This window comes from Myxocyprinus asiaticus, chromosome 19 (genome assembly GCF_019703515.2).
Source record: "Myxocyprinus asiaticus isolate MX2 ecotype Aquarium Trade chromosome 19, UBuf_Myxa_2, whole genome shotgun sequence".
NCBI classification, from domain to species: Eukaryota; Metazoa; Chordata; class Actinopteri; order Cypriniformes; family Catostomidae; genus Myxocyprinus; species Myxocyprinus asiaticus.
The window spans coordinates 41,296,883-41,321,511 of record NC_059362.1 but is presented as its reverse complement, the minus strand read 5'-3'; the positions used below and the strand labels follow the sequence as shown (position 1 = coordinate 41,321,511).

The following is a 24,629-nucleotide window of genomic DNA, read 5'->3' as shown; positions in this document are numbered from 1 at the left end:
TGAATGCATGAAATCAAATCATGTCTAACATGTCCAGCCATAACTAGCTAGACCAGAATAAAATTTTCAACCTCTCACAAATATTTTTTTAATCATTAAATGGCCTGTGAGCCACAGAATGGCTATCCATTCCCTGAGTTATAAGTGTGTTATTTGTGTGCATGTGAGTGAAAGCCTTCTCTGTGATAGATTCTGTCTCCCACCAGGTTATTATGTGAGTGGTCCTTTGCATGTTTTCTGCCGGCCATTGTTAGGACAAGAAAGCACTCAATTCAGTATGGCTGCCCACTTTTTGTCTCCTGAGATTTTAAAATAAATTCAATACAGCTATGAGCAATGGAAACCAGGCTGTCCATCTGTCTGTTCCTCACCAGTTTGACTCAGCTTTCTTGTAATTCTTTGTCTTTTCGTGTCTGTGTGTGTCGTGACAAGCTGTCATTGCTGCATGTGGAGGATTTTTTGATGAGAACTCCTTTGAAGTGGGTGTGTGGGTTTTTATTTAATTTTTATTATTATTGTAATAGTACATTTTCACATTATTAATGTCCTGAATATACATTGTGATCAGCTGAATGCCACTTTGGTGAATAAAAGTACCAATTTCTTTCCATAAGAGCAAAATCTTTACATTGTTCCAAAATATGCTAGTGTAATCCTAAACATTGACAAAATTCACATTTATCATATATACAAATTAAAGCTCGGTCACTCACAATTACCTTTACCAGTCATCTCAATGGGAATTCAGCTTTCACAAATTTTGTTTGGGAATATATTGTTTATTGTTAGTTCATGTTGCCTAATACATTAACTAAAGGTAACGAATGGAACCTTATTGTAAGTGTTGAGGGAAAGACCGAAATCTCAATGGTTGGTCAAGATTACAATAAAAAAAAAACATATTTCATATCAGCAGTCAAATCTGACAACCGTGGTATCATAAATTGCATTTCTTTACCTCAGGTCATGCTAAAAACACATTGTCCCCGGCTGTCCAGCTAATGCACATGTGCGTTCCTGTGTGACTGACAGGCGATGTCTGTATCTTAAAGGTGATTGGCTTTTTTACCTGTTCCATTTGTACATCCACCATATTGGGTGTTACAGTCTCTCCTATTCATTTTAATACAAGTGCTCCATCTCGGGCTAAATAGTCTCTGGTAGTATGCCCAAATCGTCAGTATTCATTCTGAAATGCAGACCGACTAGACACTTTACGATCCCTTATACCACAGGGCTGTTGAATACTTGATTCTGATTGGCTGATGGACATTCTAAGGCATGCAGGTATTTTTCAGTAAACACACGGATATGAAGTAGTTCCAGGTTCCATACCCAGTTCGCGTTGTGGCCGCATTACCACCTTGGTTTTTGCATAATTTTTCAATAATTAAACAATCCGTCGTCAATTATTCCTTACATAATCCCTCAGGAGCAGAGGAGACGTCACCTTCAAAATGGATTTACAACAACCATGGTGAACTGTGAGCAGCAGTGGCGGATTTAGGCATGGGCGACATGGGCAGTTGCGCGGCAACCCCACCAGTAATCACTGTTGTTGTTATTACGTTATATATTCGGGTTACGGATCAATACCCACGTCCCCAGACGATGTATGTCTGAAATCAATTCATACTGCTTGCATACATACCTAAAGAATGTACTGTTTTATCGGCCAAGAAGTGTTTACAGTACATACTCTAACAGTACGCGATTGTGGATGCAGGGATAGTCTCTGTAGTGTCTCCTCCTCAAGTAGGAACAGAGGACTTGTGAATCACTTGCGTCTGTGTAAACAGATTAGAGTTACAGCCCTGGATCACAGTGAGACATATTTGACATTAAAGCCGCAATGTATATTATCAGAAACTCTGAATGTGGATGCCAAGAATCAAGGCAGAGAATGTTTAAGAACTAATTAGAAAGCAGTGAGGCACAAGTCCTGAAGCATATTTTCTTTCTTGTGTGGAAAAATATAGCAGGCTCCATTTATTTTTCTGGACTGTTATTTCTGGATGGCTCCTGCTTCGGGTAAATAGTCCCATTCCCTATTGTAAATCTGACGGGCACAGGTCTTCGGAGACCTTTGAGGCTACCTATTTTAAGGGGAAAACAAGACAAGCTTGGGTGGCTTTTGGCCATAATGAGAGAGTGGAAGCAAAGATCGAGCTGTGATCCATGGCCTGAAAGCTTATGTTTAAATCTGTTAGAAGACATCACTCATCTTTGCCCAAGGATGAACTGACCAGATCAAAGTCTGTTTCTTTGTGTTTAATGGGCAATGAAACTCAGTTTAGATGGAGATGTTCTATGTGACATACTATCAGCTGAAGTAAAAGCACATTCATCCTTTCAACACTCTTAGAAAATCTATAGATACCCTTTTATACATACACACATTTATCTCCAAAAATGTATCCAGACAGACAGACAGACCGACCAACCAATCGGTCGGTCTGTCTGTCTGATCGATCGATCGATCGATTGATTGATTTTAGAGTGTGGACATGCATCATCACACTCAGAATGCTCCAGAAATTTAACCGCACAAATAGCACTCATCATTCAATTACAATAAATAACCATTTCTTTAGAAACTGCCCTATAAAACTATCAATTAGCAAAAACGTGTGCAAAGGGAGAAAGAAATAATGCATGTCAAACTGCGAAAATATTATTTTATTCATAGAGCTTCACTCGGAATAGGCCTCTCTGGCGCCACACTCTCATTTCATATCAAACGCTTGTCCAAACCACAAAAGAGCAGGAGCTCCTCAAGGACCCATCACAGGCCTCTGATATTCCAGCAGTACTAAGTGGAAAGGAGGAGACCTGGACTGATGCCCAATCAGATTTTCTTATTCTCCATTTCAATGGACCACTGTGTGTCGTGAATATCCTTTCACCCCTCAGCTCATTAATTACCCGTAAACTGGGCTGTGAATAAATACTTAAGTACGATATGTCCACCTTTGATTGATGTTAAACACTGAGATAAGCCTAAAATAAATTGTAAAAGAACTGAAAATGATATTAGTTGTGAGAAATGACAGAGGAAGGTCTGAAGAACTTGTTCAATGTCAGCTGAGTTTGAACTTTAACTCTTAGCATCAGATTTACAAGGAAGTTACATGAGGCAATTAAAATGAGCATTTTCCATAAACTTTTGCAGAAACTACTGTTTTTTTTTTTTTTTTTTTAGTTATAAAAGAGCAGGAAAAAATATTTCAGGGTAGCTTAAAGAGTAACGCATTTCAATTATATGACATATTTCCATAACTGAATTGAGTAATCTGAATAAAGCGTAATGTGAAATATTTAATTAACAAGTTCAATACAAGATAAGCTCAATCAACAGCATTTGTGGCATAATACTGATTATCACACAAATTAATTTTGACTTGCCCCTATTTTTCTTAAAAAAAAATTTAAAAAAGCAAAAATCTGGTTTCCAGTGAGGCACAGTGGAAGTGAATTGGGCCTATCTGTAAATGTTAAATAATCACTATTGCAAAATTATAGCCACAAGCTAATAATCAATATGCATGTTAACATGATTTTAGTGTGATAAAATCACTTACTAACCTTTTCTGTGTAAAGTTTTAGCCAATTTTACAACTTCGTTGCTATGATGATGTAATGTCAACAAACCCTAAAATGACTGTAAAAATTAAGATTTAAACAACTTTACAGCACAAATAATACACAAGTTTTAACAGAAGATTTAATGTAAGTGCTTTTATAAAATTATAAGATTCACATTTCTGTCTTTAAACCCTCCAAAAATTGACTAAGAGTAACAAACATGACTAACACACATTATCTGATTTGGATCGGGCTTGTCGGACCGATACCCGATCCATCTAAAAACGTCAGTATCGGAGCCAATACCGATCCAGGTATCGTATCGGTTCATCCCTACTTTATTTATAATAATGTAGATTATTTAAAGATTACTCAGTTCAGTTTGAAGGAAATGTGTCATGCAATTAAAATGCATAAATCTTAAAAATCGTCTAAAATGATTTTTGAGTGTATTTTTATATAAATTAAAATTATCAGTAATAAAATGCTGTATTTGCCACATTGCGTTTTTCCTAATGAAGGCACGTGTTAAATTAGTTTGAAAACTCTTCATTAAGTAATTAAATACTTTAAAAAAAATAATTGTTTTTAGTGGTTCTACAGAAAATACCTTGAAACAAAAGACAAAACCCTGGAAAGTATATGATGATTTGCTACAAGGCTGCACATACAGTAGCTAGGGCACTTTTCTATTTTAAACATCCTGCTGCACAGATTTGATCTTTTTCACCATTAAACACAAATAATAATAAAGATATGACTGAAAGCAATACAACTTTCAGATTGGGCATTGAAAACAAAAAGTGAACAATTTTGACATTTTTCAAGATTTGAAATGCTTGAAAAAGTGAATTCAGCAGTCAAGCATTCATGCAATTTATGGCTGATAGAAAACATTCTCTGAGATTATGTACTGATATGAGAAAGGGAATAAAACAGGAAGAACTTTTCATTCCAAAGGAGAGAGAGAGAACAACAGGAGACACTAATGTTAAGTGTGTCTCTTTAGTCACTTGGGAAAATGTTTACATGAGCAACATATAAGCGAGAGCTGGTGAAGATGAGCTGATATTTTACATTTGCATTTGGGTCATGTACTCACAGTCAGGCAAGACTTTACAGACCAAAGTTTATGTAAGATGTGGTGTTTTAAGACTCCACTGTGTTAACGTAATGGCTAAATGGTTAAAAAGGCCCTGGAAAAAGAAAAAAAACCTTACTGTGAACTTCAGTATGGGATTAATACAGTTCTGAATTATAGGGAACATGTCTGGTTTGGTCACATTTGTTCATCTGTTTACTTGACTAGCCTCTTAGCCATATCCTGATATGCCAATTCAATCTCGTTGTCTGCGGCACAGGTGTTTGTGAACTCTTCCTGTGCGTACGCACTGTTCAGGTAGCGCCACACTCCTGTCAAGTCGGTGGGAATGTCATAGTTCCGATATTTCTTGGCAACAACCTGAAAAAAAAAAAAAACAGATCACATCTAGATCACTCAAGCTAAACCACGCATTAATATTTTGCTCCACTCCAATTTTTTTTTAGGCCACATCCACACAAGGGCTGGGTATTGATTTCCTATTTTGATTAGAATCCGATTGTGAATGATGACTGAGGCTAACATTCTCCCTAACATCTCCTTTTGTGTTCCATGGAAAAAAGAATGTCATATGGGTTTGGAACACATGAGGGTGAGTAAATGTTGACACAACTTTTTTGACCATTTTAGAGCTCCTGGTCACTGTTTGCTTTAGTTGTGTGGCTAAGAGCAGTATAAACATTCTTCAAAAATCCTCAATTTGTGTTACACAGAAGAAAGAAAATCATAAGAGCTTGAAACAACATGAAGGTGACTAACAGCTCAGCTGTGGCTCCAACTAAATCTATTTTTAATTGAGTATCTTCAGGCCAAGTAAAAGTGACTCTTTCGTCACCCTCAGCAGTTCAGCTCACCTTCACTATGTGAAGTTTTGGCAGCAGGTTGCAGTCTGCCAGAGTGAGTTCATTCCCATCCAGGAACTTGCGTTCGGAGGCCTTCTCGTCCTCTGTGCTGTCTGCATCTATCTCATCAGGCAAGGGACTGTTCATGTAGTCGTCAAGTTTCTTGAGGGCCTTCGTCAAACCCTTCTCCAGAGCTAACAAAACATTATACTCTTTTAATAGCCTGTGTGTTCCCACACAGTAAACGAATATGAATGGTAAATGCAGTGTTGCCAAATTGCAAATTGAAAACAAGGGATGTATAATAGAATATCATGAGCTTATTGGTATTGGCCTATATGAATGTTTTAAAATCTAATTCAAACAATATACTCTTTTCTGTGCTAGGTTTAAAAAACTAAACTATCTATCTATCTATCTATCTATCTATCTATCTATCATCTATCTATCACTCTTTTTGTCTTTTCAATCTATCTATCTATCTGTCTGTCTGTCTGCCTGCCATTCAATCTGTCTATCTCTGTCTGTCTATCACACTTTCTGTATTTTCTATCCATCTATCTATCTATCTATCTATATGTCTGTCTGTCTGTTACTCTTTCTGTAATATCTGTCTATCTGTCTGTCTGTCTATCTCTCTATCTATCTATCGATTGATCTCTGTCTGTCTGTCTATCTGTCTGTCTGTCTGTCTGTCTGTCTGCCTGTCTGTTACTCTTTCTGTATTTTCTATCTATCTGTCTGTCTGTCTCTCTTTCAGTCTGTTACTCTTTCTGTAATATCTGTCTGTCTGTCTGTCTATCGATCAATCTCTGTCTTTTCTGTCTGTCTGTCTATCACCCTTTCTGTCTATCTATCTATCTATTTATCTGTCTGTCTGTCTGTCTGTCTGTCTGTTTCTCTTTCTGTAATATCTGTCTATCTGTCTGTCTATCTATCTATCTATCGATCGATCGATCTCTGTCTGTCTGTCTGTCTGTCTGTCTGTCTATCACCCTTTCTGTCTGTCTGTCTATCTATCTATCTGTCTGTCTGTCTGTCTGTCTATTACTCTTTCTGTAATATCTATCTGTCTGTCTGTCTGTCTGTCTATTACTCTTTCTGTAATATCTATCTGTCTGTATGTCTGTCTGTCTATCGAGTAATCTCTGTCTGTCTGTCTGTCTGTCTGTCTGTCTATCTATCTATCTATCTATCTATCTATCCCTGTCTGTCACTCTTCACTCTTTCTGTCTTTCTCTCTCTGTCAATATATCTGTCGGTCTGTCTGTCTGTCCATCCATCCATCCGTCCATTTTAAAAATGTATATTGTACATCAATTGGTTACCCAATAGAGGACCAAAATTGTTTCTTGTACAAAAGTATACAAAATGTCCTTAAAATTAAGCATAAACATTCAGTATTATCATAAACTGCATAGTCCTAACAATATGCAAACTTTTAAACATTACATAAGGTGAAGAGAAGAACTGACAATTGGGATGCACAGCCTTTGACGTCAAAAGTTAAAGATATGGGAAGCATTTTCTCCTCCCTTTTTAAAAGTTTATAAGCCTATTTATTTTTGCTATACTAACCATGCATGATTTAATGGTTAGTTGCTTTTTATTATTTGTATTTAGCATTGTTTTTTTTCCCTTAAGTCCTCAACCCTACGGACCTTTGCCCCATATTTGTGTTGCGACCAGTTCTGGAGATCATGGAAGTGCTGGTCAAAACTACCAAATATACTAACTTTTTAGCGCTATGGATTCCCTGTACAGTTTACTGTGTATAACTGTGCCCTGCTATAGTATACTGACCAAAATACAGTATATCCATTCATTCATTCAATCAATCAGTTTGATCCAGTTTGACATGCATACCTTCATTGGCATCTGGCTTTGTGTTTTTAATGAAAGCTGAGAACTTTGCAAATATGTCATTCCCAGCTGTGTTGGACTCCCTGTGTCTCGCTGCAAGTTTGGGGTACCTTAGAAACAAGGAAAGGAACATAGAAAAACGTGTCAGTATTCTTTCCAGCTCTTGTTCACAATGGTTTAATGTGATGTTTAATACAATATAATACGTTGCAAAAAAAAAAAACAAAAAAAAAAACACTGGAAGCGTAGTCTAGAGTTTTTGTACAGTAAGTGTATTTGTTGAGCTTACTTCGGTGGTGCCAAAACTTGCTCCAGGAACTCCTCGATCTTGTTAATGTCAGTCTTGACCTCGCCATTGAAGGTAAGGAAAGGAGGGTGAGTGCCTGGAGCCAGATTGTGCAAATCAGCTGGTTTCCTGAACAAATATTAAATAATTTATGAAATTCTTAATTGTATTACTCAGTCAGCCCTTGTATTACAGAGGAAATGAAGAAATTAAATTAATTTCTAAATTAGATTAGCTTAGATTATTTGTCCTAATTGCACAGGATATGGTTTGGAACTATATTTTTTCTGGTTTGAAGTCAGACAGGCAAAATAGTTTATATTTAAACAATATCAGTGATCAATGACCTACAGTTTTACTGACTGCAAGTTTTTTAATTTCCATTCCAATATCAAATATTTGTTACAGACATTTATAAAATCAACAAAGTCTCTTTGTTTTAATTATTCTCACCTCTTCAGGTCGACAGTGGTGACGTTGAAAACCACACCTTTGAGCCAAAGGATCATAAAAAGTCGCTGAGAGAACGGACAGTTTCCAATGCTCTCACCATCAGTACCAGCCTACAAATATAAAAACACTTTATCACATCCAGGCATTCATGTAAATATTCATTTATTTCAATGCCAAAAACAAAAGCTTAAGTAAGTGATAGAAAAAAAGGGTAGGAGAAAAAAACCTTCAGATTTAATCTAAATGATGGTGGAGAGAGAGTGGGAGAAAGTCAGAGAAGGTGTTATAGTGCCCTCTGCTGGTTTTCGAACATTAGTAGCTATGTTTGGAATACAATCCCATACTAATCTTTCTATTTCTGTAGTATACAATATGTGCATCCTGTGAATAGTATGCAAATTTTCTATATCCATAGAATACCCAGATAACCTATCACTTTTTGTCAAAATGTGCTGTATACAACAGTACACACTGCATGGAATACAGAATATCAGATTCATAAACTATTTTAATCCCAGTTTCTTTCTTAACAGTAAGAAGTTACTGTGTTACATTAAATTGTAAAAACTTATTTTACACAAACATGGATTAAAATGCAAAATAACCATTTTTAGTTCCAAAATCATAACTGGATGCCATTCACTGAATTAAAAGGATAGTTCACCCAAAAATGAAAATTCTTTCAACATTTACTCACCCAGAACAAAAAACAAAGATTTTTAGAAGAATATTTCAGCTCTGTAGGTCCATACAATGCAACAAAATTTTGAAGGTCCAAAAATCACATAAAAGCAGTATAAAAGTAATTCATAAGACTCCAGTGGTTAAATCTATATTCTCAGAAGCAATATTATAGGTTTGGGTGAGAAACAGATCAATATTTAAGAAATGATTTACTATAAATCTCCAGTTTCACTTTCTGATTCTTCTTATTTTGCTTTTGGCAATTCACATTCTTTGTGCATATTGCCACCTACTGGGCAGGGAGGAGAATTAATAGTAAAAAAGAACTTTGAAGATCTGTTTTCTAATCCACATCTATCATATCACTCCTACAGACATGTAATTCACCACTGGAGTCTTATGGATTATGTATATGCTGCCTTTATGTGCTTTTTGGACCTTCAAAGTTCTAGCCACCATTCACTTGCATTGTATGGACATACAGAACTGAGATATTCTTCTAAAAATCTTCATTTGTTTTCAGCAGAAGAAAGAAAGTCATCCACATCTGGGATGGCATTTCATTTTTGGGTGAACTGTCCCTTTAAACATGCATCACTGTGAGGTAATAAAACACTAATATTGCATTATGTGCATTTTAGCCAGTTAACCAAAAAATATAATTTTAAAAGTAGAAATAACCCCCTTCATGGGTTCAATAAATTTTGTTTCTGTATTAATAAGATCAATACCTACATCTCAGCAAAGATCTGAAAATACTGTATCTATGGCAGCGTCCAGACTAATACGTAATTTTTAACGTTTGGAAACGGATTGATATCGATTACCTTTACACCTCTCATTCTAAAACCTCATCCACACTAATCCATTTTTGTTTCAAACCTCTGTTTTCAGTTTCCTAACGTCATAATTTTCCAATGTATGCGGTAATGGAGAGCGTTTTCAGAACTCTCAGTTTTCGGGGGATGAAAGTACCATTCTACTGTGGATGAGAGGCGTAGGTGTAGCAAAATCAGTGCATTTTCAAATGAAAATATTTTAGGCCACGTCCACACTAATCCGGTTTCGTTTGAAACTTTCGTTTTCAGTTTCCTAATGTCATTGTTTTCCAAAGTACATGGTTATGCAGAGCGTTCTCTGTTTTCGGGGGGGGGGCACTGTTCTAGTATGGATGTGAGGCATACAACATATTAAAATCCATGTTTTTTTAAACAATAACAGAACATTGTGGATCTGGCCCAGTTAAAGATCAAAATCGCTGAGATTACTTTTCTGAAAATAGTAGGGGTGGTCTGTATAAATTGTAGACATAATGTTATAAAAATATTTTTTTTTAGATGAAATCATGTTTATTGCTACCAAAACAATGTAATATTTAATTCACGAACTGCACTGCCTTTGTTTTCGGAAGATGTTATCCACAACCACTGATCTAGATTTACCAAAAGTAAAGGTTTGGATTTGGCTTTGGGAAACTGATCCTAGACCAGAAGTTAAGGGCCACTTTATCACGAGCAGAAATCAGAAGCAATAGGCAGTGGATTGAATGAGATAATTCAGCTATGAATTTTCTATGCGCAAGCAGAGGTCCTAACCAATCAAATGCTTATGTGTACATTGGAAGCATGGAAGCAGAATACTGCCCTTGCAAATTATGATTCACTGATTTGCAAGATTAAACACGTTTATTAGTTTTGATGATTCAGGGATTGTGTGTGTGTGTTCGCCAGGATACACGAAACCTGCCAATATACAGTTTTATTAGGTTTACATATTCAGTTGAGGGTGCTCTAACGTTCATTTGAGTGTGCTTAAGTGTGGATGTGGACTAAGAGGACAAGACACATCAGTAACTGAAGCAAATAGCTAAAAGAAGCAAGCTCATTTTTAATTTTACTTTATATTTCATTCACTCATAACTGAGAACATATACACAAATTGGCTTGTAGGATAAACAACAAGCCATTCCATTAAGTTCCTCATTACTGAGAGTTTAAAAGACTCATGTTATCCTTGAGTGACTGTGACAGGAATCACATTCACATTATACACTTTATACTGTCTCTGCAGTAAAGAAGATCAGGTATCCAAAAACAGCAGCACCACTAGCATGAGATCAGCTATAGCTTACACTGAAATAATACCCTTCACAATATGAATTATGCACACTGCACTCGTTAACTTCAATACTAGAGGTAGTCAGAACACGAAGAGGTCAAATATTCCATCACCATAAGCGTATGCTCCTAAACAATTAGTATTTTCTAATATACTGTATACAGACAGTACAATATACACTGTTTTACTGTAATGCTATCATATATTCATTAAGAAACCATCAGTCTTACTCATGTTATTGCTATATGCAACACGATATCGCTCTACTATAAATTACAACACTGACAATGGATACATTGACATCAGCACAGAGGTTTGAATGGAATCATGGTAGGAAAATGCATTGGATAACACATTTAGATGAATGAGGCAGACGGTATGTGAAAGGTCAGGCCACTTCCAGTACCACTTACTTGTCCATTCTGGCATATTCAAAACAGAAAGAGCACTGGACGCGAAAACAATGGCCAGTTACAATCTCGAAAGTGCAGGACAATAGGCCAGTTTACAATGGGACCGGTTGCTCTGTAGTGCAGCAGTTCATGGCTGTAAACAGACTGGGGTGTGACAGAGTGGAAATGTCGTTTACAGCGTTTGTCGTGTTATATTCAAAGCTTGAGTCATTTTTGTTTTTCTTTCAAAACTATTAATAAGCTGTTGCAATATGGCTACCATGGTGCATGAAATGCATGCTTCACTTTAATTTAATAACATAGTGAAATGCATTCTCAGTGTGCATTTTTTGTTTCCTTAGGTATAGGTTTAAAGTGGTTTCATCCATCATTTATCCACCTGCTGACAATCACAACCTGGTCTCATAGAATCATGTTACTATACCTACATTTCTGCAAAATCATTTTTACGTGGCTCATTGTCCATAATGCGTACGTAACGTTTCCTTGTGAAATGAACACTAGAGGCGCTACAGCAACAATTACTTTTATTTACTTTCACACAAATCATGAGGAAAAATGGCAGATTATCAGTTCAAAAACACTTACCTTTCGCCCTGTTCCTAAAACAATGCTATCTTATGACATCTAAATACGTTTACTATATTGCAAGGTGATAAATTATAACGTTTGCATTACATAACAAACAACATTTACAAGTTTATTTAAGCATGATCAAGTTGCATGTTAGCTCAGTTGATAGATTGTTGCACTTGTGATTCCTGAAGAGCACAGTGTTTCAACACCCATTTAATGCATCCATTCTGCATACCAAAATTATATATTGCTGCTTTTTCTCATAACATTCAGATGTTAGAAGCTTGTCGCATTATGAACATTACTCGAACTGTACTATTATAACTGTACTGTAATAATGTTGCATTTATGTGCATTGAAAACAAAGCATGGGTAACACAAGAGCAATGTACATCATTCGAGCCAGAAGCACGGTGCTCAATCAAACTGGCACGTGCCCCCTCAGATTTTCATGGCAGGGGGATTTTAAATACAACTTCCAATAAATATATAATATTTGATAAATAAGTTGCATGATTTTTCTAAATAAAATCACCTATTAAAGGAATTTTCCAGATCCAATTCAAGTTAAAGCGACAGAATTTGTAGCATAGTGTTAATTACCACAGAAAATAATTTAGACAGGTCCCTCGTTTATTTAAAAAAAATAATAATAATAATAAATAAAAAATTGTGGTTACAGTAAAGCACTTGCAATGAAAGTAAATGGGACCAGTTGTGCAAAATACACACTGTTTTTAAAAATATATAGCCACAAGACGTAAACATTATACTGTAACATGATTTTAGTGTCTCTTTGTATAAAATCTCTGTACTACATGGTTTTAGTGTGTTAAACCACTTACAGGGTTTACCGGCATTGCGTTTTAATTAGAATGAAGTTGTCAAATTATATAGAACTTTCCACGGTTAAGGTTAATGAGTGATTTTTATCACACTCAAATCATGTTAACATGTATAATGCTTGCACTTTGTTGCCATATTGTGAAATGGTGTGTGTTTTAATGCTTATGGATTGGCCCCATTCACTTCCATTGTAAGTGCCTTACTGTAAATGTGATATTTGATTTTTTTAATAAACAAGGGACTAGGTGAAATTAATTTTTGTGGCTATCAACATTATGCCACAACTGCTGTCATTGACCTCAACTTGTAAAGAACCCGGAACGTATACCTTTAACATCCAGAAATCATCCATTCAAATGTCTAAATATGGTCTGTCCAATTGAGTCACACCAGCCGCAGATCATTTGCTTTAAACTGAAGAAACTGTCATAAACTACTTAACCTCATGTCACTACATTCAAAACTCATATGGCCTTTTCCTCATAGAACACGAAAGGAATTATTATCGAATTGTCAAAAGTGCTTTTCCATACAAATGCATAGTGATCGCTGCCTATCAAGTTTATAATATTATAAACAGGTTGGGATTTGAACTTGGGTGTGCTTACACACTAAATGAAAACTGTACCACTAGAAATGTGTTTATTTTTTCTTTGATCGTGTCTTATCTTGCCTAAGGCACTAAATGAGCTACTAGGATCATCACTGGTGCCCATTCCCTTCAAAATAAAATGTGCATGACACCCCTTATTTGAATACACACTCCGATTCAGTTAAACTCATATTATATTCTCTTTACTTTCCTGATAAATAAACTATAATCTGTAATCCATTGTGCAGTAACTAATGGCATTCAAACATCATTCTTCTCACAACCTGGTCATGACCCTAGTCATTCTAGAACAACTATTAGGTTACACTGACTTTGTTGATATATTACAAGAGCTTCATAGGAGTTTTATAAACTTCTACACACTCTAATGTGAAATTTTTCTTCTTACCTTGACAAACAACTCAATATCAGGTTCTTGGCCATCCCCCATTGTAGACACTTTCTTTAAATCAGGTAACTCTCTTGGTTGATCTGTCACCTACATCCTCGCAATGAGAACCAGCAATATTTTGCTGATAATTTTGGGTTGGAATGATAAAAGTTTAGCTCTCTTAAATTCTGTCTGTTCTGTTCTGATCTGAATGGGCAGCCAATGGCACCGGGTGTTGTGATGGCAGCTCCAGCCCAGATAAAAGATGAATCTAGCTCTCTCCCAAACAGGGGAGGATGTAAAGAGAGGGAATAGGTGCATTGAAGGGGTGGGGCTTCCTTTTGCCACACCCCTGCCATCCATAGCTCTGATGAGCCTGAGTGACAGATGAGAATATATTAGGACTGTTATTTCGAGAGATGACCTTGAAACCATCTTTGGTTTTTGAATGGTTTTTGGCACCAGACTCCGTGAATCTGGACCATATACACTTAACTGTGCGTAAGCAGGCGTGCTTGATGAATTCACATCAATAGACTGAGCAAGCATTGTTGAAGTTATAATCAAAGATACTGAACTATGAATATATTGTTATGATGAGCTCATTGTTTACAGTCTCGGCCACAAAACTCTGTAACTCTGTAACATGTCCATGTCCCAGATACTCAGAGTAGAGGAATGAGTTGCATGCATTTTTCATGTGCTTCAAGTCACGGGCAACACGCTGGCAGTCAGCGGCAGGTTATATTAGATCAGCTTCTGGAGCCCGAGAGAATAAGATTCCCTCTTCAATATTTTATGAGCTGGCTTTGGTTTATAGCGTGAATTTACGTTCAAAGTTATTGGACATGACTGATATGGACCTGTGAAGTGAAGATTTCTCATTTGGTCTCCAAAAATATAGCTTACTATCCTAGATATTAAAGAGAAGGATACATGAATATTAAACAAGTAACCATCACCATGCATGGCCCATTTTTTCAGATCCAGACCAGAACATTAGCACTTTGCCAACTATGGATATGTTTAAACCTTTAAATGAGGAATACATTTACAATATTAGTTGTCTGCAATTTAGAGCAAGGTATGAAACTGTTAATACTGCATACAAAGAGGGCCTTTAAATAATTTTTAAAAGTACTGTAATAAAAGTAGGCCTACTTAGGGTCATGATTAAAGATCTGAGCTGGTAACCAAAAGGTTATATAAACTCTTCAGTGGTTGATCCATCACATGTTGTGATACTTAATAAGGACATTTAACCTAATAGAATTTTTAATGCACTTTTTTTCACAAACAATTGTGCTGCTTCATCAATAATTAATACATTTTGGATCACCATACACATTAGCCCCTTTGTACCCTACCCTAAGTCAGCTTAATGTCAAAATAGTAATTAGTGATTAGTAACAGCATATTACAGTTGCCATTAAGGTAATGGTCATAATTATATATATATATATATATATATATATATATATATATATATATATATATATATATATATACAGGTGCATCTCAATAAATTAGAATGTCGTGGAAAAGTTCATTTATTTCAGTAATTCAACTCAAATTGTGAAACTCGTAGTTTAAGTAGTTTAAGTCTTTGGTTCTTTTAATTGTGACGATTTTGGCTCACATTTAACAAAAACCCACCAATTCACTATCTCAACAAATTAGAATACATCATAAGGCCAAAAAACATTTTTAGTGAATTGTTGGCCTTCTGGAAAGTATGTTCATTTACTGTATATGTACTCAATACTTGGTAGGGGCTCCTTTTGCTTTAATTACTGCCTCAATTCGGCGTGGCATGGAGGTGATCAGTTTGTGGCACTGCTGAGGTGGTATGGAAGCCCAGGTTTCTTTGACAGTGGCCTTCAGCTCATCTGCATTTTTTGGTCTCTTGTTTCTCATTTTCCTCTTGACAATACCCCATAGATTCTCTATGGGGTTCAGGTCTGGTGAGTTTGCTGGCCAGTCAAGCACACCAACACCATGGTCATTTAACCAACTTTTGGTGCTTTTGGCAGTGTGGGCAGGTGCCAAATCCTGCTGGAAAATGAAATCAGCATCTTTAAAAAGCTGGTCAGCAGAAGGAAGCATGAAGTGCTCCAAAATTTCTTGGTAAACGGGTGCAGTGACTTTGGTTTTCAAAAAACACAATGGACCAACACCAGCAAATGACATTGCACCCCAAATCATCACAGACTGTGGAAACTTAACACTGGACTTCAAGCAACTTGGGTTATGAGCTTCTCCACCCTTCCTTCAGACTCTAGGACCTTGGTTTCCAAATGAAATACAAAACTTGCTCTCATCTGAAAAGAGGACTTTGGACCACTGGACAACAGTCCAGTTCTTCTTCTCCTTAGCCCAGGTAAGACGCCTCTGACGTTGTCTGTGGTTCAGGAGTGGCTTAACAAGAGGAATACGACAACTGTAGCCAAATTCCTTGACACATCTGTGTGTGGTGGCTCTTGATGCCTTGACCCCAGCCTCAGTCCATTCCTTGTGAAGTTCACCCAAATTCTTGAATCGATTTTGCTTGACAATCCTCATAAGGCTGCGGTTCTGTCGGTTGGCTGTGCATCTTTTTCTTCCACACTTTTTCCTTCCACTCAACTTTCTGTTAACATGCTTGGATACAGCACTCTGTGAACAGCCAGCTTCTTTGGCAATGAATGTTTGTGGCTTACCCTCCTTGTGAAGGGTGTCAATGATTGTCTTCTGGACAACTGTCAGATCAGCAGTCTTCCCCATGATTGTGTAGCCTAGTGAACCAAACTGAGAGACCATTTTGAAGGCTCAGGAAACCTTTGCAGGTGTTTTGAGTTGATTATCTGATTGGCATGTCACCATATTCTAATTTGTTGAGATAGTGAATTGGTGGTTTTTGTTAAATGTGAGCCAAAATCATCACAATTAAAAGAACCAAAGACTTAAACTACTTCAGTCTGTGTGCATTGAATTTATTTAATACACGAGTTTCACAATTTGAGTTGAATTACTGAAATAAATTAACTTTTCCACAACATTCTAATTTATTGAGATACACCTGTATATTATTTATTTTAAAAGTCCATTTCTAAATGGTTTATCTCATTATATTATGCTTTTACATCTTATTAAGGGCTCGGCTCAAGTAATAAAGATGTTGATGAATGGAATTAGGACATAATGAACATTATCATACTGCAGGTAGATTGATGTATGTTTACATTTATGCATTTGGCAGACACTTTTATCCAAAGGTATACATCTTTATCACTTTGTTTGTGTGTGTTCCCTGGGAATCAAACCCATGATCTTGGTGTTGCTAGCACCATACTCTACTAGTTGAGCTACAGGAACCCTTTTCAGTAGTGGTACTATTACTGAACTGTATATATGAAATGTTAGGCCTACATTTAGATATGCTGAACTATGCCCACAATTGGTAGAAATGACAATATTCATCCAACATTGTAGGATCGATTGTAGGACCCCATAAAATAGACATTTTTAAAGTTGATGTATTTTAGTCCATGCATGTTAGCTTTGATGTCATCTATATGCTATTGTAGGGGAGAGTGGGGCACAAACAAACACTTTTTGTTTTTCTTAAGTTTGTGTAAATGCACTTGAGGTTCAAAGTACTTTTTCTTTTTTCACATTAATTTTACACATCTGGTTAAAACATGTGGTTTTGTTTCATGAATACAGCATATACTTTTTTTTTTTTTTTTTTTTTTTTTTTGCCATCTACCTGGAAAAAATGAAAGTGAAGTGTTACAACGTAACATAATAGGTGGGGCACATTATAACATGACCATATGACAGCTTAAAATCTCCCTCTAACAACTGTATCTGATCTAATAAAATAAATAGAAGATAAACTAAAATATTATGTCAATAAAAATCCTTTTATTAACTTGACATATATGGGTTAATATAGCAATAATTTTGACAGAAATCATTTTGACACTTGACAATGAATATACAACAAAGCCACAGCACTGGCCGAAATAATGCATGTATTGATGACACAACACACACACACACATATGCATGCACATAAAAGGGAATTATGTAAATTACATATCTGACTGCATGGAATCCCATATAGTTTGTTCTAATTGTAACACTGCGTTACAATGTGCCCCATCAGCGCAACAGGGATTTAAACCTGGCTCGTCACTTCTCCTGGCTAGCTAAGAATTAAAAGACTATGCAAGATGCTGGCTAAAAGATTGGAGATTAAAATGATACCAAGTTTGCCTCATTTTAAATAAACACTAAAAACAGATGGAAATTAACTTTAGTGTGAGTTTTTACTTTTGCTACTGTAAAATGAACTTTTGGCGATATCTTCCAAATGTTTTCAAATTTTGACCACAGTTTTTTTCTCTACACAGTGTTGATGTGGCAACAAGTAAACTAAGTTTTGTCTTACCAGTGTATGTGTAAATGTATAAACCATGTGTGATACAACTAGTCACACTCTCCCCTACTCCAAAAAGTTGACAAAATTCACTTTTAATAGATATACACATATAAATGTTACCATCTCTCTCTTCTTGGGTAATATAGACCAAAAAATGTTGATGACTCACACTGCACTCACTCATTTTGTCCTATCAAATGCTCTCTATAATGAGAATGTCCCTCCCCCAATACCACCTGCCTCTGATTTGCAATATCAAGTAGAATATCATGTTCATGGCTGTGACATAAACTAAAGCCTATTGGCTATTTAAAAAAGGTACCGGTCCTTCGATATATGTATGTCCAACCCATATTTCATGTTTCAAAATCTAACACGTCAAAACGTGAAAAAATGCACTCGTCAAGCCAATTCATAGGGGCTTTAATATCAGAGAGGCAAGCAAAACTACAGAGCTTTTTGTAATTAATTGTCTTTAAATGGTTTTAATGGTTCTATAAAAACCCATAAGGTTAATTGGAATATGAATTAAATAATTTTAGAAGGTGAAGTTCATAGTGTTTTCTGTGAGAGCGGTCTCTCTTACAGTAACTCATGCAATAACTGAAGTCTCAAACTCCCATAGCAGAGTACTGACAAATAGTTTTTCTTCATGGCTCAGTTCCCAACAGGATAAATGTAATCACTGCAGTCAATAATTAACTTCCACATTGTATACATTTCTTAGTGTGTTTTTATAATGCGTTCAATGGAGTTTATTGAGATACGTTTACAACAGATTGAATTATGGAATTAATTGCTTACGGACATTACGAAAGATCTAGATAGAGAGTGAGAGAAAAGAATTCAAACACTAATTTCTTGAAACCAATGCTGATCTTGCTCATTTGTCAAATGAAATTCATCACGTTCATGTCTTTATTTTAATACACAAGGTTCTTCAATGGTTCTTTGCAGCACCATTTTCACTAAACTGGTGAAATGGTTCTTTGGAAACTAAAAGGTTATTGTAACATTATCGGTTCTTCAGCCAAAGTCCCTTTAGGGCAAGTCAGTTTACTCGAGACCATCTTGGTAACACCCCCGGGCAGCTATTTTTTATCTTAGCAATAACCGAGCAAGCTTAGCTCCTATTTATTTGAATGGAGAAAGACAGAAATCACCAAAACCATCAAAAAAGGCAATTATCCCTTTTAAAATTGAAGGGCGGGACTACCATTGCTTTAGTTTCTAATCACTGATTACTAATCACTATTATTATACTATTATTATTACATAATTACAGGGATAAGTCCCCTGGAATAGCATGAGGTGAAGTCTCTTGATCAAGGACGAAATGGTGGTAGTTCCCTGACGAAACCTACAACCTTTTGGGTAGGAATTTAAAAAAAGTTTTTAAGAGTGTAGGGTCCAAATGTCTCGCCAAATCATTCACATTATCGGTTATTAGTGTACAATGTTAAAACCTTTATGTTAAGTTCTTGAGAGGTATTCCATGATTGACTTTGAATGTGCAATACCTTCTCAAACATGTTTTTGTGTTGTTTATTTATTAATACGCTTTATGATTTTAAGGTCACGTCAAAGGAATCTTTTACAGCATGTTCAGTTTATTCAAATCAGTAATTATGTCGGAGGGACTGATTATCTGATTATGACCACTAATATTCCTGAATCACCTCTGGACTCTGTTAATACAGATTTTTTATTTGAAATAAATTATAGCTTGGACACAGTACAATATGATATTTACACAACTGTATTCATCTATTTTGCTAACTTTATATGCTCTTTATAAAGTGACTTGAAAGAGTGTATAACGATGAATAATGTATGCATACTGTTTATTAAGGAAATAAATATACAGGACATATTGATTATGAAAATATTTAATTTAAATGTAATGAAAGCACCACCCATGACCACTATCATTTGCAGCATCAAGGAATGGCTAGGTAAACTTTAATCATAACCTCATAAGCAAGTGATTATTCATGAGCAGCTGATTGACAATAAGATTGCATGTATAACCAAGATTAGTTTTTATTTTACAAATGTTATATAATATGGAAAATTGTAATATTTGTTTGCAATCATGTGAGTTCTCTCGCTGGCTTCATGATGAAAGCAGCCTGGTGTTGTGTTGCTCCAAAACAACAGGCCTATGCTCTTTGATTGCTGCTTATTTATGACTATTCGTATATGGGGTCATAAATAGTTATGAAATGTTTTATTCGTTCTTGAGGGTTTCTTAAGATAGAAACTTTTATTATGTTCTGTTCACTAATGCATGTAGTGCAACATCTATGTTAAATTCAGATAAATGCAAGGGACGATTTGGGCTGGTAACTCAAATGTAAATTCACCATTTATCTGGTGAATCCAGATAAATACATGTTTAAAAAAGTTTAGGAGAACATAAAATATTTCCATAAATCTGGATTGCCTTTTGTTAGCTCTTCACTTTTTTTCTTTTCTTTTTTTTTAAATGTCAGTTCATAATCTTGCCATGTAAGGGACTTAGAATGAATTATTGAGAGTGCTAACGTGCTGATAAAACTTAAGGAAGATTCTCCTTCAAGTTGGATTAATAAAACATGATATGAACTTGGGCCTCCAGTGAGATCACATTCAATACAATCACAGTAGCTCAATCAGCAGAGTGACCCCGTCATGTACACAGACTAAAGTGTTTCTCTATCACAAAGCAAAGAGCAGCCTTGGGTTCATTTACTCTGGTCTGGAGTTACCCCTGGTTTCCATGACTGTACTGACCCCCAGGTTAATGATTATTATTCAGCTTAAGGAGCTCCTGTTGAAAACTGACAATCACTTTCATCCTTCCACAGGAAGTGAATGGAGAATCGCTGTCACTGATGCAATCACTTCAGGATGTCTAAGTATTAATATATACAGTACAATCTGTGAGCAAGCACAGAAACTTTCGGAAGCCATTGAGAAGTTAATGATCAAGAGAAAACTATTGATATAAAAATGAGTTGTTCTAACAATTCTAGCAATTTTTAGTCCATTGTCTTTCACAATGATTTATTAATCTAGTGTGTCACCACATCAAATTATTAACTACCTGCTACACTAACCTGTCTTAAACATTTACATCTGCCATCTTAATTCTAAAACTTATTTTAACAGCCTTTCTATCAGTCAGCATGCTTTGCTTTCATCTCAGTCAATGGAGAGACTGTTTTTCATAATAAGATTATATGAATTCATAATTTATATATATATATATAATTTTATTTGTTGTATAGCAATTGTATTCATATTTTAATAGCAAATTAAATACTATAAGTATATATTTTTAAATGAAATATATCTTAATATCTAAATATTTGATTTAACTTTAAAACTTATACATTTTTATTTTAGCTTTCATAAATCTCTGATATTGTTTCCAAAACGTGTTTGTTAGAATGTTTAAAATGCTGAATACATCAAGTTGAAAATGTAATAGTATTTATTTTATTTGTTTTTGTATTCTTATAATTATTATGGCAAATAAAATACAATTATTTTAAGTATATCATTTTAAAAGTTACATTTATATTAATATATAAATATTGGATTTAATTTTAAAATATAGCTATCTTTTTTATTATTATTATTCCAACAGGAGTCTTTAAGACTGATTAAAATGCTGAATAAATCAGATGTTATATATTGAAAAATTATTATTTTAAGTTTACATAAATGTATTTATGTAATTGATGTTATCTTATATAAATAAAAAATTCTATTCATTTTGTATTCGTATTGTATTTGCAAAACAAATATAATTATTATAAGTATATAATTTAAAAGTTACATTTATATTAATATATAAATATTGGATTTAATTTTCAAACATAGCTACCCATTTTTTATATCACAAAAGTCTCTGAGATTCTTTTTAAAAGGGGTTTGTTAGATTGATTAAAATGCTGAATAAATCAATTGTTATATACTGAAAAATTATTATTTTAAATGTACATAAATGTTATTTTATAGAAGAAAAAATTTGTTTTGCATTCTGATACTTTTTATGGCAAATAAATATAATTATATTATAAACTATAATTATAAGTATTTATTTTTAAAAGTTTAATTTATATTAATATACAAATATTTAAATAAAAAAACATAAAACATGTATTCTATTTATCATAAGAATAATTATAAATAAAATAATATTATTTTTCAGCATAGCCTATCATACTTGACTTTATACATTAAAATTAAATATATTATCTCTTATGTTTATTATAAGGTTATATAATATAATATAATATAATAAAGGAAACAGCGTTTAGAAGAAAAAAAAATATTTTGGGAACCCCTGACCAAGTCAATGAAGATTTGAGAATTCACTCTCAGACTGTCCTCACATTCTCTCCAAAGTCCAAAGGTAAGCATATGAGGGCTATTACAAACCACACCCAGACCTTCATACTGCAAAATGTAATTCCAACTTATTTCTCCATGTAGCCTACTCTTTCTTTAATCAAACAAACGTGCAGATTCTTTTCTCGGGATCACATAAATAAAGCCCCAAATAAATGAACAACCCCCTTACCTTGACGAAAAGCGCAATGTCAGGCTGATCTGGGTCGATAACCGTCGTGGTCTCCTCCACAGCACTGTTCTCCACGTTTTTCAGGCTGTAGTCAACAATCTCCTCAGGTTCTGGAGATGAATCTTCTGGTAGACTGTAGGCCATGAGCAGATCGTCGTGAATTGATAAGGGCGGGTCATTGCAAGGGTCTCCAGTGCCCTCTGAAGCGCATGAAGACCGTCTGGGCCCGTTTCTATCTCCATTCCGCTGAGACACCGCCACCACCTCCATCTGGCTTTCAGTCTTCTCTTCTTGTTCACTTGAGGGTGAAGATTGCGGTTCCTCCTCTTGAGTGTCTCCTTTCGTGTCCATGTAGTCTTGAGACGGCCGCTGGACCACGCTGTAGATTGGTTCTGCTGGACTCACTTGAGGCGCTTTTTGATTCTCATATTTGGGCTCTGTAGTGCTGTTTGCGTTCATATACGGCTGCTGCTCATATACGTTTCCTTCATCTATTTGTTCATATATGTTTTCTTCGATGTTTGTGGCCATGATAAAGCGCTTTTAGGACCGTGGAGAAGTGTGAAGATGTCTGGAGAAGTTGGAGATTGGAGTGCCTCAGCCCTCACCTGTTGCAGCGGAAGATGACAGATCACTTATAAATGAACTTTGATCCATGATTGTGTCATAAAAAGTGAGCAGCTAACAAGGGCCTCACTTCCAGGTCTTAATATCCTCCAGGTGAGACCCAGAAAAAAAAAAAAAAAAAAGGTTTTGGCATTCAGATTTTTATGTATTGATCAAGGCTATTAGTGAAGTGCATAAGAAACATATTTAAATAATATTATTATAATATGATAAATATTAAAATAGTAATATGTGATAATAATTATTGCATATTAATATTATAATATTTTCCATATTATATGTATAATTATTTTAAATATTATAAATATTATTATTAATAAAAAAAATTAATAGAATTGTAATAATAATGTTAAAATGAATAAATGTAATCAATATTGTCAAGTTGGCCACACCCCAAAGGAAACATAATGAAGACTTAATGATAATAATAACTTTAGCACCTTTTAGCAATTTACCACAAAATGCTTCACAAAACATACAATCAAAACATACTCAGTAAAACGCAAGATAAAAACAAAACTATACAAATTAATCTATACAAATGAGTATATAAATGAGACTTAAAAACAGACACAGATTCAGCAGATATAATCTCCCAGGGCAGAATAAATCAAGTGTTATATATTGAATAATTATTTTAGTTGTGATGTGTATGGTATCAGAGGTATTAAGAAAATATTACTATTACAGTGGTCAAAAATTATGATGATGATTATTATTATTATTCCTATTACATATTAATATTATAATATTTGCCATTACCTTATTTCATAAGAATATGTAATGGAATTCTAATAATAATATTAAAATGAATACTTTAAATAAATCAATCAATATAATTCATATTGTCAGGTTGGCCACACCCCAAAGAAAACATTATGAAGATATGATGGTGATATGTATAGTGTCAGAGGTATTCGGAAAACATTACTATTGCAGTGGACAAAAACAAATAATAATATAATTATTCTTATTGTCTTAATACTTCTGATAGCATATTGTGATATTTTCCTTTAAGGGTGTGGCCAACCTAACAATATTAATTTATTGTTTATAATCATTATTATTCCATATTTATATTATTACATGTTCAATTATCATATTTCATATTAATATGACATTCAATTCTAATAATAATATTGAAATGAATACATTACTTAAATTAATACTGTCAAGTTGATCACACCCCCAAAGGAAAATATCACAGGTAAAATTATAAAAACTTTAAACTGTGGTATGTATGCTATCAGAG

At 34.8% G+C, this 24,629-nt stretch overlaps 1 protein-coding gene across 2 annotated transcripts; it reads right to left on the bottom strand.

Moving 5' to 3' along the window:
* Window positions 1-2,660: 2,660 nt before the first annotated feature.
* Window positions 2,661-23,372, bottom strand: clic5b (chloride intracellular channel 5b). 2 transcript variants are annotated; one of them, XM_051644763.1, is made up of 6 exons: window positions 22,751-23,372; window positions 8,132-8,241; window positions 7,682-7,807; window positions 7,396-7,502; window positions 5,542-5,723; window positions 2,661-5,047 (listed from the first exon to the last, which is right to left on the bottom strand). In XM_051644763.1, exons 1-6 carry the CDS (start codon window positions 23,279-23,281, stop codon window positions 4,883-4,885), a joined length of 1,221 nt encoding a protein of 406 aa, XP_051500723.1. In that variant the 5' UTR covers window positions 23,282-23,372; the 3' UTR covers window positions 2,661-4,882. The 2 variants fall into 2 exon arrangements, with proteins under 2 accessions (XP_051500723.1, XP_051500724.1); XM_051644764.1 differs by lacking the exon at window positions 22,751-23,372 and adding an exon at window positions 13,770-13,966.
* Window positions 23,373-24,629: the final 1,257 nt, after the last annotated feature.